Source organism: Gorilla gorilla, chromosome 11, assembly GCF_029281585.2.
Source record: "Gorilla gorilla gorilla isolate KB3781 chromosome 11, NHGRI_mGorGor1-v2.1_pri, whole genome shotgun sequence".
NCBI classification, from domain to species: Eukaryota; Metazoa; Chordata; class Mammalia; order Primates; family Hominidae; genus Gorilla; species Gorilla gorilla.
In genome coordinates, this window is record NC_073235.2 from 45,494,014 (window position 1) to 45,516,162 (window position 22,149).

The 22,149-nt window shown below is 35.5% G+C and overlaps 1 protein-coding gene across 6 annotated transcripts in view; it reads left to right on the forward strand.

The window, feature by feature from the left end:
• KYNU (kynureninase) overlaps positions 1-22,149 on the forward strand; it is a 288,310-nt gene that overhangs the window by 217,196 nt on the left and 48,965 nt on the right. For all 6 annotated transcript variants that reach the window (XM_055380094.1, XM_063694804.1, XM_063694806.1 and 3 more), the window contains 2 exons: positions 20,001-20,099; positions 20,859-20,932. In XM_055380094.1, coding sequence (XP_055236069.1) covers positions 20,001-20,099; positions 20,859-20,932 — 173 coding nt within the window. The remainder of the gene's footprint in view (positions 1-20,000; positions 20,100-20,858; positions 20,933-22,149) is intronic.

Consider the following 22,149-nt stretch of genomic DNA (forward strand, 5'->3'; position numbering starts at 1 on the left):
AGTGCAGACTCCAGGCTACTCATACAATAGGAAATAGCCTGCATCTCCCCACTACATCTGGATGTCCTATATGTGCCTTGGGATCAATATGCTCCAAAGAGATTTGTGTCATCCACAAGATGTCTCTACTGTATCATCATGTCACCATCTTTCTGGACCAGTACACTCAGCTTTTCTGTTCTTGACCTTTTTAACCTATCTCTTATTAATTTCATCCTTTCAGGGTCTGTCTTTCTTTTAATATTTCTGAATCAAAGATGAATGTTTTCAGCTACAAGAAACAAATGTTAACCTTGGGTGAAAAATGCAGATTTCTTTTTCTCACCACGAAAGACTTGAGGCAAGGGGCTGCTGGGGTCCACTCAGCAACTCAATTATGTCTGAGTGCCATCTCCCAAGTTTCCTTAGAGTTTTCTCAGACTTTTTCCATCACAGTCACAAGATATTTGTCTCAAATCCAGAAATCTCATTTCTATTTAAGGCAGAGAGAAGGAAGAAGGGAGAAGCAGCAGGGCAGCTTCATCTGTTTCTTTCATCCTAAGTGCTAAATCTTTCCCAGAAAAAAACCTAGCAGATTCCTGCTAATGACTCACTGCTTCCTGAAATGGCAGCTAAGAAAGAGCATGAGTAAGGAAATATTTCACATCTATGGCCCTAAAGTAGAGAGAGACTAAGAGGAAGGGGTTGGGAATGGGGTTCGGGTTGGCTAAATATAATATTTCTTATGTTCCTCAATTATACCCTCATAGGATCTCATTGTTCCTAACCCATTTTCCTCTTTCCTCTTTCATTGCTCCTTTTTCCTTTTTTTCTATCCCTTTATTCTTCCCCCTCGCTCTGCTTTATTTTTGTTCTCTCCCTTGCTCTCTCTCTTCCTTTTTTCTTTTGTCATCTCATTTCACAAAGCATTTGAAACAATTCATGGAAAATTGACAAGGTGACAATAAGATATAAAGCAAGAGGAATCAAGATTGTATGGCTAAATTATCTTGAGGTATGAATAGACTTTCCCACAAATTTAGATTATAATAAGAAATAGGAAATAAATAATGAAAAATATTTTAATAAGAACTAGATGTGTTAGGTAGAATAGTTATTGGTTATAAATAAATACAGTCACAAATGTCTTCACAGTGATAGATGTTTATATTTTACTCATGCATCGGGCAGGAATTAACTTTCTCTCCATCCATTAATTCAGGTTTCCAAAAGATTCATGGTTGTGGCCTTTGGCTTTTGTGTCCACAGCCTCTGTCTGGATTCAGTCAAAGGAATGCACACTCACTTCTTTAAAGTCTTAGCTTAGAAATGGCAACATTTACTTCCACTTATATTCCATTGACTAACACTCAGTCCATGACCTTTTCTGGGAAATGAAGTATTACTGCATGCTCAAGAACAGCTATTAGTTTTGCTACACCTGGAACTAGTTATTGTGTGTTCCTGATGGAGTAGGATACTTATTCTAAGACGCAGTATGGCATTTTCATTAACAGAATGTGTAGATCAGGAAGACACAGTCAGACCTGGACTTGACTCTAGGTCTCTACATTACTTTTCAGCATAGTTTTAATTCACTTACTAATGTGAGTTATTTTGTCCATTTAACAAATTAGGAAAATAATAGTGCCAACTTCACAGGTTTGTTCTAAAGAGAATGAAAAGGTATACATTTTAAAAATACTTAGTGCTTAGCAGATGGTAAGCACTCAATAAATGTTAGCAGTTGTCAACATGTTAAGAAAAAAAATTGGACTATCCAGCCTTGTTGGAAAAAGAAATAATGAAGAAATGAGATTTTTTAGGCAGAAAGTGAAATATCCAGAATTTTTTATTAAAGACTGTCACTGAATAGTTCCACACTAGAATTAAAAAAAAAAAAGAAAAGAATAATCTAAGCAGTTTGGCCAGGACTCGAGAGACTAGACTGAAGTTTTAAAAAGTTAAGAGATGGAACTTACAAAAATTTCAATAATCTTATTTTTAAAAAAACTCAGCACAAACTCTTTGTACTCCTCCATCCCTTTCTAATTTCATCTAAAGTGGCTTAAAGCACATGGAAACTTAAATGGGACCTAGTTGTTAGGAAGAGCCAAATAAGTATTTGTTGAATGAACGAATGAATGATTCCCTTAATTTCTCACATCTTTTACACATTTTAGTGTACCTAATGGATGCTGGCATATTTGTTTTTTTTCAGCTTACTAAAAGTTGAATGCAAATGGTGGTTAAAAAGAAGACCAAATTCTGCAAACTCCAACATTGTTTTATTAGCTTCTACTTCTTTGTGTGCCATATAATGCTTTGTTTGGGTGCAAACGTCTCACATCTCTTAGACTCAATCATAAACTGTTTAAATTATTAAAAAATAATAATCACAATGATAGCCCAAGCAGTTTGAATAAAAATGAATTACTTCTGGATCCAGAATAATTTAAGGCAAAAATCAGAAATACGAATAAAGACATCATTAATAAAATCATTTAGTAAAATCACAGGTACCCAAACCACATTTAAATATGAATATCCACCTCAGTGAACCTTCTATTTATCTTCAGATAGTCCTAATTATTTTTTAAAAACAATTTTGAGATTATTTTAGAACACAATGATTGAGTGATCAAGCCTCAAATTTCTACAGAAAGCTTGGCCGTGATGCTTTTAGTCCTGAAAATTGGAAATCAACTGTCGTAATATTATAATAGAATAATATCTCTGTAATATCTCTATTACAGTAGAATGATATCAATAATACATGGAATATCAGAACTTGAGCAATTAATTAGCTAGAATAAATGAGTACTAAACACTTTTGTGTACAAATATAAATTAGCATAATGTATGAAATTTTTATCCATAAAAATTAACCTCTTTCATAGAAGTTTAATACTGGAATGTTAAATAATAAGTCATCTTTACCAGAAATTGTTGACATTAGAGACATTTTGCTATTGTCACTGGCCATTCACCGAATAGGATCTTAGTGTATAAGAAGAATCCTGTCGCTATTGTTTCTGTAGTAGAACCATAGAGTGGTATGCATTTGGATCTTTTATCAGTGCATATTTGGTCAGTAAATTATAATAAAGGAGTTGCAAATAGAAACACCTAATTTAACCTGGATTGTCAGGGTGAGACCTTCTTAAAGAAGATGAGATCTGAGCCAATTATAGAATATGGGTAGAAATTATAAGGTAAAATCCCTTCTAGAAAGTTAAAAATATTGGTAGGATTGCAGGGAAGCAAGTATTTCAGTGTAATTTGTATAATTTTAGAAAAGGGAGGACAAGTCTATAAAGCAGACCAAAGGCCAACTAAAGAAGGTCCCACTAAGCCATTTATTTAGCTTTGCCCTGAAGACCCATGGAAAGCCATTGAAAGGTTTTAGCCATTCAAAGAGCCATATTTATATTAATTTTACAAAGAAATATACTGCATATGGTGGTGAGAATAGATTGGAATGAAATACAAGTGGACGAAAGGAGGCAATTGCAGTATCTTTGCAAGAATTTGAAAACTCTCCGTTGGGTGGGCGCCGTAGCTCATGCCTGTAGTCCCAGCACTTTGGAAGCCTGAAGCAAGTGGATTGCGTGAGCCTAGGAGTTCGAGACCAGCCTGAGCAACATGTTGAAACATCGTCTATATAAACAATTTAAAAAATTAAAATATAGCTGGGTGTGATTGTGTGTGCCTGTAGTCCCAGCTACTCCGGAGGCTGAGGTGGGAGTATCACTTGAGCTCAGGAGGTGGAAGCTGCAATGAACCAAGATCACACCATTGCACTCCAGCCTGCTGGACAGAGTGAGACTCTGTCTCTAAATAAATAAATAAATAAATAAATAAATAAATAAATAAATATGCTCTGTCATTATGATACAGTTCAAAAGATGAAGGTATGAAAGGACAGATCCATTTCATGCACACAATTTTTTTTTATCTCAGGGGAAATCATTTTTATTCATCCTCATTCCCTCAGTGACAATAAAAACAGGTTACGTATAAGCATCAGAAATAAAGTATCTGTACTGAACTCCTGTAGTTTAACTCACCTTTGGTTCTATTCACAGAATTCAAGAAAAAGACATGTTAAACACACACAAACACACACATATATATATTTGTAAATATTTGTGGCTATGCTTATATATGTGTATATGTATGTGTGTATATATACTTGACACATATTTTCAGGGTGATAAAAGATATACTATATCTGCTTATGAAAAATGTTGATTAAGGAATTTACACCTGTATTTTGATGTAGGGGAAAATGACATAAAGCTTAGATGCAATGTTCCATTAGCTAATTGGTCTTTACTCTTCATTTTGGAAATAGTGGAAGATTGTTTTGTTCAGACAGATAGTGAACAATCTGTAGTCTTAAATCCATGCAGGTGGAAGCCTAAAATATGTCAAATAAGTCAAAATATATTGGTGAGGATCAGTGCCCAAGAATCTGAAAATTTTGAGCTGTTTCTAAGAAGTCTTCATCAGGTGTTTAATTTAAGCTTTTGATTAAATAGACCATTTGAGAAATAATGATTAATTCTCAATGGAAATGAAGCCTGGCCTCCAGATGTTGTTATAGGATTACAGATCTGGGAAAAGCAAGCCTCCTGGTTGTCAATCAGGATCTCTGCTTCTGCAGCCACCCTTATCAAAGCCATGAGGGATATCTATTTCTCCTGAATTAGCCTCATTCATTGGCATAACAGCTAAACCTAGGGCCTCCCGAAGGGAGTGTTACACTTAAGTTTTTTGTAGATGATAGATGTTTCATAAAATACTTAAGTTGCCTAAAGCCCAGAGTATATTCTTGAATATTCCATTTTTCATGCCTCTTGACTAACCAAGGAAGGCAGATTTAAGTCTTTGTTAAACTGAAAAATAAAAGTGTTCCAATGTGAAATGTACACATCAGTTCTAATTTATTCTACCCTCCATAAAAATGGAAAAGGAGGTCTATGTCTCATGGCAATAAAAATGGAATTCCAAAAGAGCTTTGGGCAGAAAAAAAAATCCCAATAAAATATGAGAGATTTATTCCACACCATTCTCTGAAATTCACTTCTTTCATCAGTTAAATTATTTATACAAACAAGATTAGGGATGTCAACATGAAAGGTTAGTTGATTTGAAGAGAAAATATTTTCCCAGCAGATAATCTATCTTATGGAGGAGGGTGGTGAGCAAAGAAGATAATCATCATATTGTCTATAAAAACTGGCATCAAAGGAAGCAATTTAGAAGCAGTGTCTTCGAGAATTGTCCCATAGTGTCTATGCAATATTATCAAATTCAGTATGTAAATAAATATTTTAAGATAAAGTAAATTTGGTTGAGGAATAGGCCATTCATGTTGACAGTATTCAGCAGAAAAATACCTTATGGGAGACTGTTCCTTTATTTTATATCTAAATGGGGCTATCTCCAGATATAACTGTCACTAGTACATGATGGACAAATTAAATACTTGCTTTAAATCCACTTTATAATAAGACTACTAGGTAAATTGATGAATAAAGGTTAAAAGTCACCATGTGTCTGAAAAGTCAGTTGGACTTTGTTGGGACGGTTGTGATTGGCACCATGTTTTGCCTACTTGAATTTCCTGCATCATGTTTCTCCCACAGGATGACCATTGTTCCTTTACTGATTGTGGAATAGAATGCAAATAACTTTAGCTCTTTATGATTTTGCATATGCTGAATTATCAGTATCATATTTTCCACTGTTCTTCTTCACATAACATATATCAGCTAAGCCAAAAGTTGTATATATTCCCTGTCTCAGTGTCCTACTTTGTGCCTCCTTGTCTTCCTTTTTAGCTTTCCCTCCACCTACATATTCCCACAAGTGAAGATTCTCCTTTCCTCTATTCCCAGTCAACCATTACTTGCTTCACAGGTTACAACTTGTCCTAGAGATTTGCTTTGTGTAGGCCCTCATTGTATTAGCAAACATGGTGTATTTTTAAAATGTAGTCATATGCCAACAATAGGAAATGATGAGATTTGATATAAAAACTCCTGGTTTCAAATATCTTCCAAAAAATTAGAAGTTTGACAACAATGGATCTTCATTCCTATAGGTGGCAACACTGGGTAGCAGCTCTGTCCCTTAGATGGGGCTTAAGCTCTTCAACACAACGTCCGTGTTTACCCACTGAGCCCACCATTGAAGCCAAGTCATAGCTGGTGAATATATCTATATGAATACCACAACATTATGTGTGTGTGTGTGTGTGTGTGTGTATTCATGCTTATGATATTCTTACAATGAAGTGTAAAATAAAGTATTTCTTGCAGGCCCAACTCGTACATTGCTTGACTGACTCTTGTAGAAACCTGCAAATGAAATCCTTGACTTTTATTGGCAACATTTTCTCACTTTTCTGTATCAGGATATATCTGTCTTCCTGTTATACTTCCACACCATGATGAAAAATGTATCATTGGCCACTGTTTGCACTGTCTTATAATTACTTCTATGCCTATTTTAATTCTCAAATTTAGGAAGCTATTTCAGTAGAGTGTTCAATGACTGATTGAGGGTAGACCTTGCAAATTTCACAGATTCATGTGCTTTGCACATAGTCTTTCATCATTAAATACATACCTGCTAGACAAGTGAATGTATAAATGTGTGTACATCAGCAGTCAAGTGGGCCAGGTTGATTTGATAGAACAATACTGCATAAAAAGCACAACTGTATTCCTGTTTAAAAAGAATCAGAAGCTTCTACAGAATAAGTTATAATGGTTGGTTAGTTAGTCTAAAAAATCAAGATGCTTTTTGTAAGTTTTGAGTTCTTTTTCAAATTCCACTTCTATTCTTTGACACATTTAGGACATGCAGACTGCTCCGTTAAGTCATTAAATATTAAATGAACTAAATTAACCTTGAAAAATTATCTTAAGCTATTTTTCCCATCTTGAGTCTCAGAAATAAATCAAACAAACTACATTTTGTGTGAGGTCCTTGCTAGCCAGAGAAAGACTGTAGAAGAGAACAGCATGACTGAATTTATTTAATTTTTCTTGGTTTTCATACTTACTTTTGACAGTAAGTAAAGACAATTATTTTTTTCTGGTAAAAAGAAACAGCTGAAATTTGCTCTTTCAAGCATATGCTTTATTTAAAGTGGCGTGATTATTGTACCTGCAAATTATACAATGGTTTAGGGGCTCAGGATTGGTTTGCTTTTCCTTTCTTCCAAACCCTTTACTCTTATCCATCCAGCTGTCAGTTCTCTCTAATACCTTCTCAATTCACACCTTTCCCTTAAATTTCATTAGCAAAATGCTCATTTTCTTCCCTCCTCTTATCTCTCATCTCTGGATTTGACAATCTTGTCAATGTCTACTTTAAGCAAGCAGAGCTGAAACAGTGAATCTAGTCTCTGAAATAATGCTTCGTAAAAATGTGAATGATAATAGCTACAGTTGATGGCCTACTGTGTTTCTGGTACTTGACATGTATTTCCAATTTTCCTAGCAACCCTAACAGTAAGTTTTCACCACTGCTCATTTGAGGAGAGTGAATCTGAGAGAGTTTAAGCACTTCCTCAAGGCAATTTAACTGGCAAGTAAAGGCTAGAATTGGAGTCTAGCTATAGCTGATACCAAAGCTCTCTTTCCACAGTATTGTCTTGTCTATATATATATATGAATTTGCCATTTATAGTCAATTATGTAGACTACAGAGACAGAGGCCATATATATATATATATATATATATAGAGAGAGAGAGAGAGAGAGAGAGAGAGAGAGAGAGACTACAGAGATGAGGTCTCTCTCTACATATATATATGAATTTGCCATACATAGCCAATTATGTAGACTATAGAGACAGAGGTCTCAGATTACCAAGAAAAGAAAGGACCAAGAAAAAGATTGTATCTTTGATGTTTGTAATGCTGACACCAATTTGCCATTACATGATTAGTGTATATATATATATACACACACACTAATCATATATACATCTAATATATATTTATATATAAACTAATCTCATATATACACATTATATATATTTTGTATGTATATATAAACTAATCATATAATGGCAAATTGGTGTCAGCATTTAGAAACATCAAAGAAAAAATATATAATCTTTTTCTTGGTCCTTTATTTTCTTGGTAATCTGAGACCTCTGTCTCTGTAGTCTACATAATTGTCTCTCTTGAGAATATTGAAAACCCACAAATTTTACTTTGCTCCTAAATGTCAAGAAGGCATTGCCTAAATGTCAATAAGCATCAAAAGTCTTTCTGAATGAGATAGTGCCAGCATTCATCACTGTTCCTTCTCAGAACCTCAAGCCTACTCTTTCCAATTACCCTCATATAGGGAAGCCCCAATACACTGGCCCCTCCATACCCCTTTTATCTCCTTCTGGCAGGTCTCTTAGGCAGTTGCTTCATTGGCAACAGCTCCCAGCAATGATGGCTGCATTACCACTCCCATCCTCATACCTTCAGTGACCTTTGGGGTGTTTGCAGCAGCTTTCCCTCTAATTAAGAGCTTGCAAGCCTCCGTGTGATTGGGAAACACAGCTGCAAACCACTGGAGAGAATTCCAGCAGGAAGTACTCATCCCCTGCTCCCATTGTCTAATACCAGCTGATGTGCACATTACACTCAAGAAATTTTATTCTTTCAGATGTATAATGACCTCTCATTTTATGTCAGGCTCTGGGTTTAAAAAGAGACAGAGAGAAAATAGAGAATAAAAGAAAAAAATCCCACCATCTCTGTCTTTAAAGAGATCAGAATCAGGTGTGACATAGAAATATGTAAAGAGAATATTGCTTTAGACTGTGTTAAGTGCTTGACAAAGGGAAACAATAGATTCACTAAGGTGTCTTAGAAAAAACACCCTCGACCTGTTCTAACACCACCCAAAGTATACTTATGTATGCTCCAATTCATTTAGCTTTAAGGTTGGCCAAAACCACAAACTGTGAATAACCTCAAGGAGAGCATTCAGATAGTTCAGAACATTCATTCCCATAGTCAACCAAAAAGTATCTGAGACAAGTCTCATTCAGTTTAGAAGTCTATTATTCCAAGGATAAGTACATGCCCAGAAGAAATAAAAATGGAATCACAGAAACTGTGGTCTGTGCCTTTCTACAAAGATAATTTTGAGGGCCTCAGTAAAGGGAAAAGTGGGCTGGAGGGGAAAGAGGAAGGGTATGGTAACCCACATGGTGCAAGAGAGAAGGAGCAGGTAAGGGAATAATCAATTATGTATTCCTCTCATGCTCAGTAAATCAGCACTTTACATAAAATAAGGTGAACGTAGAGTAGGATTTAACCTTTTATCTGTAGCTATCTGCTTAAGAAAAACAGGAAAGGCAGCTTCTAGTACGACTCAGCTTTCAGCTTTTTCCTTTTGGCCTAGTAAATTGAGGTCCCAGTTTTTATTTTTCTTTCACACCACTGAAGTTGAGAAGCTGTCATTTCCCCCTGCCATCTATTTGCATAACTAGAGGGCATAACAATGGTGCCAGATTCTTTGCCAGTTTCCCCCAAGGAGTAACTGACTAGCTATGTAAATCACATTGCTGGAAGCCTTCTGGAACTTAAACAAAGAGTAACTTGAGTTACATATTAATTTAAAAAAATGTAAAGGCTCTCCTTCTTGTGAAATAAACATAGCTCAAGAAGGCCTATAAAAATTGTGATAGCTTGGCCATCTTCAACATCTTCACCATCGCTGTTCAGGAATCCAGGGTTTTTATTGAAAGACAAGCATCAGCTTGCTTCTGTCCAGCCTCTTCTCTCCAACTACCCATTCTGTGACTCTTTTCCCACAGGACATTCCCTTCATATTTTCCTTTAGAGTAGCAATAGTTATAAGCTACTACACTTTTTTAAAATATTAGGGTATGGCTTGAAATCAGTGGGTAATAAAATTCTAATGATAAAGTCAGGAGCCACGGAAATACTGGGTAGAAGAGGCGCTTCCCCAGCAAAGGCCTCACCCTCAAGCCTGGAGACCATGGCCCTAAATGAGAACAGTTATCCCTGTTTTCCTGCCTAAATGTTGTTTTTTCCAAAACCACCCTGGCTCAGCATGACCGCCCCCGCCCCCCCCCAATCCTGTACCCATAAAAACCCCAAACTCCTCTGGCAGAGGAGCAGAGTGGCATGGCAGAGAAGGAGAGAAGAAGCATCTGAACATCAAAGAGGCAGCTGGACAGTCAGAGAGGATTTCAGCTGGGACAGCCAAGCTCCAGGGGAAAATTAGCTACCTACTCCATCCCCTTTCCAGTTCCTCATCCCACTGAGATCCCACCTCCATCACTCAATTCACCATCCTTTAAGTCCCTGTGACCTCATTCTTCCTGGATGCCAGACAAGGACCTCCTAGGTGCCAAGAGGGCCAGTTGTAAAAGACTGTCACCTGACTCCCCACTGAGCTTGTTAACATTTGGCCATCCATGGAAGGCAACTGCTAAAAGGGCACTAATTGTAACATACCCCTAGATGCTACCATGGGTCAGGAGCCCAAAAGCACTCACCCTGGCCCCAGCACACACTCGCCTGCATGCTCCCCCTCCCACAAGCAGCTGAGTAAGTGAAGCACACCCATGTCGTAAATCCTCTGAAGGGGTCCAGGGAGCTCTCCCATCTCCCTAATTCTGTGTTAGCCTAATTTGCACAAGTTGATAAATAAATGAATATATCTTGATGAATTCATTTCACTGTTTAGCTTATCCTTGGATCCATACCAGAGTTTTTAAATCACTACGTAAACATGTTTACTCTAATTTCATTCTGATTCCAAGTTAAAGATACTCATTTTTAATTCAATGAGTTCCTTGATTGCTGTGCACACTTTTCTCATGATACCCATTTTTTGATTCAGAACACTCCCTTATTGGATTTCTTATCTTCAAAATTAATGTCACAGGTGCGACTAGCTGGGGCTCATCATGGGTGGTAAAGGAATTTACCAAGACAGTCATAGGTAAAGAAAGGCAGATTTATTAGAGAAAGTATGAAGATACCTTGCAAGAAAGCAACGAGCATTACAACAGAGAAGAGGCTGTCTGCAGAGAGGCAAGGGGTGGAGGGAAGTTTTATGGCGTTGTGCTGGAGGGAGCCACATGCTGACTGAAGCCATGCTGCTGGGGCTATGTGTGGAAGGAGGTCACTGTGTCCACAGGTTACTTGTGATTAACATTTCTCAGAACAATTATTCATTGTTCTTCCCCACCTGGGGCCCTTTCTTTGTTGTTGCTTACTTATCAAGACTCCACATTTAACCTTTCTGGAATCTCCCAAGTATATTCATGGCATCCAGTTCTCTAGCATTAGCCCACCTGAGTGGCATGGAGAAGTGTTGTCTCTACCAGGGCCTGTTGTCTCCTCTGTTTGTATATATTGACATAAGTACAGTCATTCAATAGCTCTAGGACAATGGGGTTTTTCCAAGTTATTTGTTGTGTAAAGGTTTTTTGTAATGATCGCCTTCTCTATGCACTTATATTTTAAAATATTTGGTAAAAGATATATTTGAAATCAATCATTAGGTAAATTACCTTAATTTTAGGTAATTTATCAGAAGGTTGTGAACTCAAAAGTATCTGAGACAGGTCCCAGTCAATTTAGAAAGTTTATCTTGCCAAGGTTAAGAACATACCCATGACACAGCCTCAGGAGCTCCTGATGACATGTGCCCAAGGTGGTCAGGGTACAGCTTGCTTTTATACATTTTAGGGAGACATAATACATCAGTAAATACATACCAGATTTACATTGGTTTAATCTGGAAGGGAAAGACAACTCGAAGCTGAAAGCCTGGGGAGGAGAGGGCTGGGCTTCCAGGTCATAGGTAGATTTGAAAATATTTTTGGTAACTGGTTGAAAGAGTTATTATCAATAGAAAGGAATGGCTGGGTTCCAGTAAGGGGCTGTGGACACCAAGGTTTTATCACGCAGATGAAGCCTCCAAGTAGCAGGCTTCAGAGGGAATAGAATGTAAATATTTCTTATCAGACTTATGGTCTGTGTTGATGTTAGTGTTGGAAAGTATAATGAAGTATGTCCATTCCCTCTTCCATCATGGCTTGAACTAGCTTCTCAGGTTAACTCTGGAATGCCCTTGGCCAAGAGGAGGGGTCCATTCAGATGGTTCGGGGGCCTTAGAATTTTATCTGTGGTTTACAAAATTGAGGCTCAAATATTTTCTACCATCTGAATTTTTCTTGTTTCTGTTCCTGTTTGGTGCTCAACTAAAATGTGAGCATTTAGAATTGATTTTCAGGTGGCTAGCTTCCTGGATGGAATTTTGTGTGGAGATATATATATATATATACTGATTATTCATTTTTTGATCTCTTATATTGACTATAAAAGCCATAGGATTAAAATAAGTTGGAACAGTATTCTGGTTTTGTCCTGCAGAAAACGTAAGCTTTGGTTCTGGTTGCCATGCGACATGATTTCTACTAAATTTCACTGAAGCTCCACTTGAAGATTGTGTCTTTTTCCTTTTTATTTGTGTTGGTTTTCATTTTCTATTGTTTCATGTTTTAATAGTGAGGAGTTGCTATTCTCATTGAACTATACTATACCGATATAAATAAATGAAGCTTAACACATTGCATAAAATAGTAGATAGCTATATTAAATAATTTTTGGAAAGGAATTGTGACCTATAGAACTTACTGACTTTAAGTACACCATGAACATAATATGCAAAATAATGCTTAGTTCCTACTCATAACCAGAGAGTTGGGAGGAAAGGAAAAATAAAGAGTGAGAAGGATTTTTGAAGGCCATGGCAAATTTAGTCTGCATGAAAAGCAGAACTTTCAGAATAGAAATTCACTCTGAAAAGAGGCATTTACAGAGATAGTGGAGGCCCCTCTTATAGAAATATTTACTGTTGTTTTTAACTTAGCACCTAAGTATGCTTTTGAATCATAACACTTGAATGAGTTCTGGAAAGTTAAATGCTCCAAGACTGTGGCAAAAAAACCTACCAGCTTTCATCTTCCTGCTTTCCATTCCCAACTTTCTCTAGTACTATTCAAAAACTCCCTCATTAGGAATTCCTTTGGGAAATTCCAATATCAGAGTTAACTAGCCAACCTATTATTGCTGATCATTTATTCCTACCCTCTATATAAAGATGACCAGCATGTGTGCACACACACACACCCAGACACACATCTCCCTATACCATTTTCTTTTTTTTGTTCATTTTCTTTAAATTTCCCATTATACTTTATAAAAAGTAATATTGTCCAAATTTATAGCACTGTAGTTCTTGGATTGTTTCTTATTACTTTTGCATCAAACAAGGAATGATATTCAGAACACTTAAAGTTCTGATTGGTGTGGTATAGAAGCTGCATTTCCCACAGTCACAAAGAAGGTCATACTCCATGTTAATACCAGGTAGTATCCATCATTAGCCTATTAGAAAGTACTGATATTCACCTGGAATTCACCTACCATGATGATAGTGGCACTGGCAAAGGCATTGTCTCATCCACTGGAGCCTGGGCCAGTCCCTAGCAGTGAACATTCACAGGCTGATATTCGCAGACACCTCTCATGAACTCAAGGGCTGCAATCATGGTTGGTTAGTCAGGTGGCTTAGGACAAAGACTTTTTATGTACCTTAACTATTTTATTATTTTAATAATTAATAAGAGCATATCAATGCATACCATCTATATATCAGCCCCGGGTATAGTGACAAATATCTTATCTTGTATAAGTACTATTTTTCATACCAAATTTGCTAATTATTAAGAGTCTTCACAGTTCACAGGATTTAATCTTGGTGAAAAAGGAATAAACTAAATAATAACAATAATGATAGCCCAAAATCAATTTGATACCAAATCAATCAATAAAGTGATCAGAGCTTTAATGCTACTAGGAAAATACTTCAGCTTTACCATTTTATGTTTCATTTCAATAGGCAATTAATCAAAGTTAGGAAAGAGTGAGCTAGCTTTTCTCCTGGAAATTTCACCACAGGCCCTATGTATCATATTATTTCACGAATTAGAAAAAATTTTAGTTTTGTGTTAGTGAAGATGGCAAAGACAAAACACACATGATATTTCTTGTTAATTGAGAATGATTTTGAACATATTCTTAACTACTATTTTGCCCAAGATACTTCATTCTAAAAGATGTCATTTCTGAATAAATAGCACATGCAATAAAATTGCATCAGAAACAGAATCCCTCAAATAATATTCTTATAAATTTAACATCACTTTAGAGAATAGCTATTGCCTTTTGTAAGACTTTATTATTTGTTCATTCGTTTATTTTTTTATTCAACAATTATTTGGGTTCATACTGTGTGAGAGAAGACAGTAAGATTAGAAAATTGTTACAAGAGAGATATACAAACAGGGCAGTAGAATAAGAGAGAAGAGAGAGATGGTTAAAGAATCTTCACTCAAAGTTATCTGGTGATCAAAATCTGAGCTTGCTAGGCAAATGGAGGAGAGAAAGCACATCCCCAGGAAAGGGAAAAGTTTATGTAAATAGAGAGAAGTCTATATGGGGTATCTGAACAAGGGGCACTAACAGATCATACAGATCTTTAGTCATACCCAGGAGGGCTGGGTATGGTGGTTTATACCTGCAATACCAGCACGCTGGGAGGCCGAGGCATAAGGATGGCTTGAGCCCAGGAGTTCAAGACCAGCCTGAGCAACGTAGTGAGAACTCATCTACAAAAACTTAAAAAATAAAAAATAAATAGCTATGTCACCAGAAAAGGGCTCCCAATCCAAGAGACCCCAAGAGAGGGTTCTTGGATCTCTCACAAGAAAGGATTCAAGGTGAGTCCATAAAGTAAAGTGAAAGCAAGTTTATTAAGAAAGTAAAAGAATAAAAGAATGTCTACTCCATTGGCAGAGCAGCCCCGAGGACTGCTGGTTGCCCATTTTTGTGGTTATTATATTTCTTGTTATATACTAAACAAGGTGTGGATTATTCATGATTTTTCTGGGACGCGGTTGGGCAATTCCCAGAACCGAGGGTTCCTCCTCTTTTTAGACCATATAGGGTAACTTCCTGATGTTTTCATGGCATTTGTAAACTGTCCTAGCACTGGTGGGAGTGTCTTTTAGCATGCTAATGCATTAGCTTATAATTAGCTTATAATGCTAATAATTAGCTTATAATGAACAGTGAGGATGACCAGAGGTCACTCTTGTCATCATCTTGGCTTTGGTGGGATTTGGCCAGCTTCTTTACTCAACCAGTTTTATCAGCAAGGTCTTTATGACCTGTATCTTGTGCTGACCTCCTATCTCATCCTGTGACTTAGAATGCCTAACTTACTAGGAATGAAGCCCAGCAGGTCTCAGCCTTATTTTACCCAGGCCCTACCCAAGATGGAGTTGCTCTGATTCAAACACCTCTGATAACCATACCAAGGACTATGAGTTGCATTCTGAAATTAATGGGGGCTCTGTGAACAAAGGCAGTGAGTCTTATAATCAAATGTATCATTTATAATGTTTCTGGGAGGAAGGCAGGCTGGAAATAATCAGAATGGCCTGAAAATGATTGCAAGTTTTGGATTGACTATAAAGTAAGGTGGCATGGTGGCTGAACAATGCTGTGCTGGTTGTGTCAATATGAGTGTGAGCTGTGTCAGTATGAGTGTGATTGTATCAACATGAGTGTGAGCACCTGTGGGTAATTTTAAATAAAATGTGTTGAAAAATACTTGATTTTTATTGAAAAATTGCATAAAGTAGGTACTCAAGTATAGAGTGTTTGCTTTCACTTATGCATATCATGTTACCTACATGAGGCAAAACAATGAAAATAACTGGATGGCTGTAGAGAGGTTTTGGAGAACCATTAGATTTTTTTAATGTTTAAGATGCTGCCATCTAGTGACACTTTTGTGAAATCACTTTGCAGTGATATTCATGTTTGTATCTTCCAGTTCTTTTCTCAATACATTTTAGATTTTAATAATTTATATTGTCTACCAACCAATGGGGAAATAATTACAAATGCATTAAACATAGTGTAGAAGTCATACTTGATTTTTCAACGTGGTACCACAAATGTGGCCGCAAGGATTTTAATAATGGGATATTGTACATAAAGGTTTGTGGTTTCTTCAATGTGCCATTCTTTATAAGTAATTGATAACGAAAGTGCTGCTTTTTCTATTTCTTGAGTTTTCTTAGAGAAATTGAGTTGTAAAAACAAATCTGTGAAAATCTGAGCTGTAAAAATTGCTTCATAAAAGTTGCTTTAATTGGAAATATTGATGAGAAGAAAAGAGGGTTTCAAATTTAGAATAATTAACTTTTTTTCCCCATATGGAATTTCAGTATTATAAGTGTATCTTAAAATATAAACAAATAAATGTGTGTGGAGGGGTGTGTGTGTGTCTGTTAAAGCTAAACATTAGTCTCCAAACCTAGGTTTTGATGACTTGATGACTTGTAAGTTTTGATGAAGATTAATTATATTCATGTCCTATTACTCCTTAAACTTATATTACAATGGAGCACTTGTCTTATTTTCATGGTACGTATTGCTCATTTTTTTTTTGGTGAGGAAAAAAGAATAAATTAATCTCCCTTCCTCCCTCAAAATGCAGTTATATTGTGCTGATATATTGTCCTTTTGTGAGATACTATCTCCAGTCATACTATAGTGAATGAGGTTTTTAATTAATTAACTTTTCAGTATATTGAGGTTTCTTTATGCAAACCAATCCTATAGGGTAGAAGTAAGCACATCTTTCCATAAAGAACCAAGTAGCAAATATTTTAGGCTTTGTGGGCCATATGGTCCCTGTTGCAACAACTCATTTCTGCTGCTGTAGCGTAAAAGCAGCCATGGACAATATTTAAACAAATGAGACTGGCCGTGATCCAAAATTAAATTTACAGAAACAGACTATAGTTTGCATGTCTCTTCTCTAGGGAAAACACCTGTATTTGTAATTTGGGTTTTTTTTTTTCTTAGGAAGTGTTAGAACACTTCTAAAATTTATTCAAGTATTTACTTCAAAAACTTTAATTCCATTGAGAGTTGTGTGCCCTCAGTGTTCCAAAAAATCTAGTTTGGAGCAGGTATGTGCACTTGGTAAACTAATCATACACATAGTAAACTACACTTGGTAAACCAATCATACACAAACCCAGAGGTAAAATGTTTTGCAAAGTTCTATCACCTGCATTTAGCCATCAGTTTTTAAATTCATGTTCATGTACAAAGTTGTCTTAATGTGGAATGAATCTTTATATTTTCTCAGTAAACATTTCAACATTTTGATATGTAGTAAGTTAAATAACTTTGATCATCAGTAAATAAATTAGAAACTTCCTACTTGGGTACAATTTGGATAATATGTATTCATTGTTCCAGTTTGTGCTTCTGGGAATTTAGTGGAAACAGAGACTTGCTTTTTTAACATTGTGAATTCCACTAGGCAGACACACAAAACACTTAAAACCTCATGACAAGTAAATAACTAAAACAGAATGGAGTCAGATCAGAAGAGACTCTTAGGGTACAAAGTCAATGTGTATGAAGGAGACAGTAGAGTTAACATTAAACTTTGAAATTCTCTCCCAAACAACATCATTCTTTCTCTTTATTATTGGATAAGAATACTTTTTAAAAATTAAGCACCATATAAAACAGCTGGCTCACACTGAGGATCTGTACTGTATCAAAGTATGCATATTTTGCTTACCGAATAGTATTAAGCAAGGATTGTTACTCTTATTCTAACATGAGAACTAGAAGAACTCACGCAGTAACTGATCCAAGCCTCCATCTTGTGATCCTTTGGTATCTTGTACTCTTTAAGAGGAATGGCAGCGGTAATTCTTGAGACCAAGTAAAGGATGTCTTGGTTTTTGGGGGCTGAGTATATCAATTCACTCTTCCCTTAAAATGCTGTGTAACAAATCATCTTGAAACTTGTTGTCTTAAAACAATAACCATTGATTTATGGATCACCTTGGTGTCAGAGCATCAAGGTAGGACTTGGCTGGAGGGGTTCTGCAAGTCTCAGCTGAGCTCACTCATGTTTCTGTGGCAAACTGCAAGGGGTGAGGAGGGCATGGAGGAGCAGCTGATCCAGATTGAGTTCAGGTGAGGATGATTATGCTCCACATTTCTTTTATCTTCCATCTGGGCCAGCAGTTTGGCGCAAGCAAGTCCTTCTCATAGAGATGGCAGAGAGCAAGAGAGAGCAAGCTTAGTCACTCAAGTACTTTTCTGAGACTATTTTTATTACATGTGCTAACATTCTGTTGGTCTAAAGTCACATGGCTGATCCCAGTGGCTGAGACTTACACCTTACCCACAGTGGAGGAGCTAGAACTTACATGGCAAATAACATGGGTGCAAGAGAGGGCAGAGAAGCAGAACCATTGATAGAATTTATAACAGTGCATATACTTGAACTGATTAAATATGCACACGATGTGGGATTAAATGCTAAACAAGAAAACTATTGACTCTTTCATATTACTAGGATACACTTAAGCAGCAGTTCAGAAACTTTTTAGAAAAGGAAACCTTTTACACTCTTAAAAACCACTGAGGATCTTAGAGATTTGACATTGGCTCTATATCTGTATTTACTGTATTTGCAATTAAAACAAAATTTTAAAATGTATTTATTTGTTTTAGAATAACAACAAATGCATTACATATTAACATAAGCAAAATATTGTTATACAAACTATGTTTTCTTTAAAAAACAGTAGCATTGTTTATATATGGCAAATCCTATTAGCACCTGACTTAATAAAAGACAGCTGGTTTTTTATACCTGCATTCAATCTTTTTTTCTCTTTTTGAATCTTACAAAGAAAATAGGCACTCATGAAGATATGTAATCAGAAAAGGCAGGAGTAGTTGAATAGCCTTTCCGTCAATTTTGTGTATTCTTTGATATTACATCAGAATTTGACAAGTGAGAACTTTTTAGGAGTTCTGGTATGGAATTTGAAACTGAATCACTGAACTTTCTGTACTTTATTATATTAAAATTCATCGACTGAACTTGCATTTTAAATAGATCGTTTATCAATGCACAATATGTAACATCGAGCATTGGCCATTCAGAAAATATTAGTTCATTGAATTATGTGTATTTTCCAAATATTGACATATTTAATCATATAATAATTAGAAATTATGTATTACTACTATATTCATCAGAATTATCTCAATAATGGGAGCTAGTCATACTCATGGAAGTGGATATACAAGTTTTTCAATATTCTAATTTCCCCTGGAAACTCTAATTTTATCATTGGCAGCAAATATTATAAGTTGTTTTATTGAAGTGACACTCCATTTTCAAAAGAATATCTGTTAAATACATCACACATGTGAATCGTCATTGTTTGTCAGTTGCTCTTTCATGCAGAAATGGTTGTCCATGATATAAAAGTGGCAGGTTCAGCTTGCCACTCAAATAATTGCATAAATACATTGCTTTAAGATAGCCATCCTACATCAGAATGTGGTCAAGGGTTTTATGTGTACTTCCCACACTCAACATTAAAAATATAGAATTAAGATATTGAGATTTAATGAAAATTGATCATTTTTACAGTTTTCACAAGGATATTTTCACATGAAACTTTCCCATGCCCCCAGGTGAAAGGCTGGGACCAATGTAATGACTACTAGTACAGTTCGGTGCCGCTGCCTTGGCTCCTGCTAAGGTGGCAGCTGTTTTACCCATCACTGCTTTTGCATAATCAATGCAAGTGTCAATCCAGCAAAAAAGGCAAAGAATATCTTAGCATTATGACAATTGCTTTGATCTGGTGGGCCTTCTGAAAGGGTCCTGGGAATTATGGATCATACTTTGTGAACCATTGCATCAAAGAGCAAACCATAATTTATGATACAGAAGTTTGTCAAATGTTTTCTTAAAAATATTTGTACTTATTATTTCTAATCATGAAGCAAACTTAAAGCTTATTATTATGTTCTTCCCTAGGGTTGTTATGTTGGCTTTGATCTAGCACATGCAGTTGGAAATGTTGAACTCTACTTACATGACTGGGGAGTTGATTTTGCCTGCTGGTGTTCCTACAAGGTACAAACGAGTTAATACATTTACATCCCTTTATTTCACATTGACATTAATCTGAAGGAGAAACTGGATCTGTGGGCCAATTTTAAAGATTTGAGTTACTTTCCCTATTTCTTTTATTGTATTTTCTGCTTTTAGTTAATCGAGTTATATGATGGAATAGTATGATAATTAATGTAATTCTAGTATTTCTATCAATATAGAGAAATTAATTCTTCAATTCCTAGGCTGCTATGAAAAAGTCAGGAGATTCTGTAGAAAAAGCCCTACACTTAATTCAAATTGATGATCTTTTTAGTTTTTTTATTGATAAGTTGTGAAATTTCTGCATATATAAAGATAATTTTTAGAGAATCAACTTAGAATTCATATTTTAAAACAGTTGACAGGGAGCATGAAAATAAAACCAATTACAATTTACTTGCTTTAAAAATATATTTTTATTACAATATTTTAGGACAAAATAATTTAAATGTATGAATTTCAAAGCCAGATCTCATTAAAACTGCTTTCTACCAGCTGGAGCAAAATTGCCCTGTAAAAGTAATAGCCATTTATTCTCAACCTAATAATACTATTTTTTATTTGTTTTTCTTTGAAGAAGGTGACCTAAGCTTCTGTTTTATCATAAATACACAAATAATCACACATTTTGAACTGATCAAACGTTGTGGTTTCAATTAAAAAATTCAAATGACTACATTGTTTAGTTTTGTCATATATTTAAGTAAACCCACATAATTTAATTTATTTTCAATCTAGTATTTAAATGCAGGAGCAGGAGGAATTGCTGGTGCCTTCATTCATGAAAAGCATGCCCATACGATTAAACCTGCGTGAGTACCATCTTCAGCTAATTTTTTGGTGATGAACAAATTAATTTGCATTAATAATATGTTAAATTTACATGAGTTCTTTAAGATGCTATCCAATAGGAATTAGGATTGGATTATAATTATTTTCCTACTCTGCTAACAACAATATACTTCATTCGAAATACATGCTTTCCAAAGAATTCAATTGGTTGAACAAGAAATTTAATCAAAAAGGGAAGCTTCAGTGCTAAAAACGAGTCACTGCAATCATGTAAAGCAGATGGTTTAATGCAAAGAGACCACTTGAATATTTTTTTTCAAAAATTAGACTTTAGAAAATTTCAGATTCCTCACGTTAATGAATAAATCAAAGGCAACCAGAGCTGTGCCTAATAGAGCCTTAAATATGGCATATTATTATTAAAATTGCATCTACCTTTAAAGCTGTAAATGTTACATGATAGCTTGTAGGGAATATCTTCTGTCCTAAAAGAGTTTATAATCCATGAAACCCGAAGAAGCTGAACACTGAACAACAGACTGACTACATAAAAAGTAATACTTTTCTGTTTTATAGAACTCTTCATATTTTAGAGCAAGTATAAATGCAAATGTAATACACCAACAAACTTACACATTTTTATTTGACTGGGGAATTCATAAGTGTTCCTTTTACTTTTTTCTGGTATGGAAATAAAGAAATAATATGCTGGGAAGAAAAAAAAAACCCTTTTCATAGTTGTTGTATTGGAGTATGTGTGGTGAGGAGACTGTCTAGACTCCTAATAGATAATGTAATAATGTTTGATTAGTTTTCTGAATTTCCTCAGCCACTGACTGAGTGGTATAATCTTTACAAGAATTGAAGCTGAATTAGTAATAGGCTTTGGAGCACCTCACATTTCTGAAGTTCTATGCATATAAATCCTAGGAATTTAAGATGATTTTCTATAGTTTCTTTAATTGTGTCTAAATTTTTTTCAAGGTTTTAAGGTTTTAAACTTAAGACAACATTTGTCTTAAGTTTAAATATCTTTGGACAGATATTTAGTCAACCAGACATCTTACTTGAATATCATTATCAGTACATTAGATTTCCCTCCATGTATGTCCCAACATCTCTGAGAAGATTAAAAAGCAAATATTATAAGAATACCATGTTTTCCACATAGACAGTATATAAGATATTGCTTGCTTTTGTATGATGACTCACAACCCTGGCCATTTCTCAGTCTCCA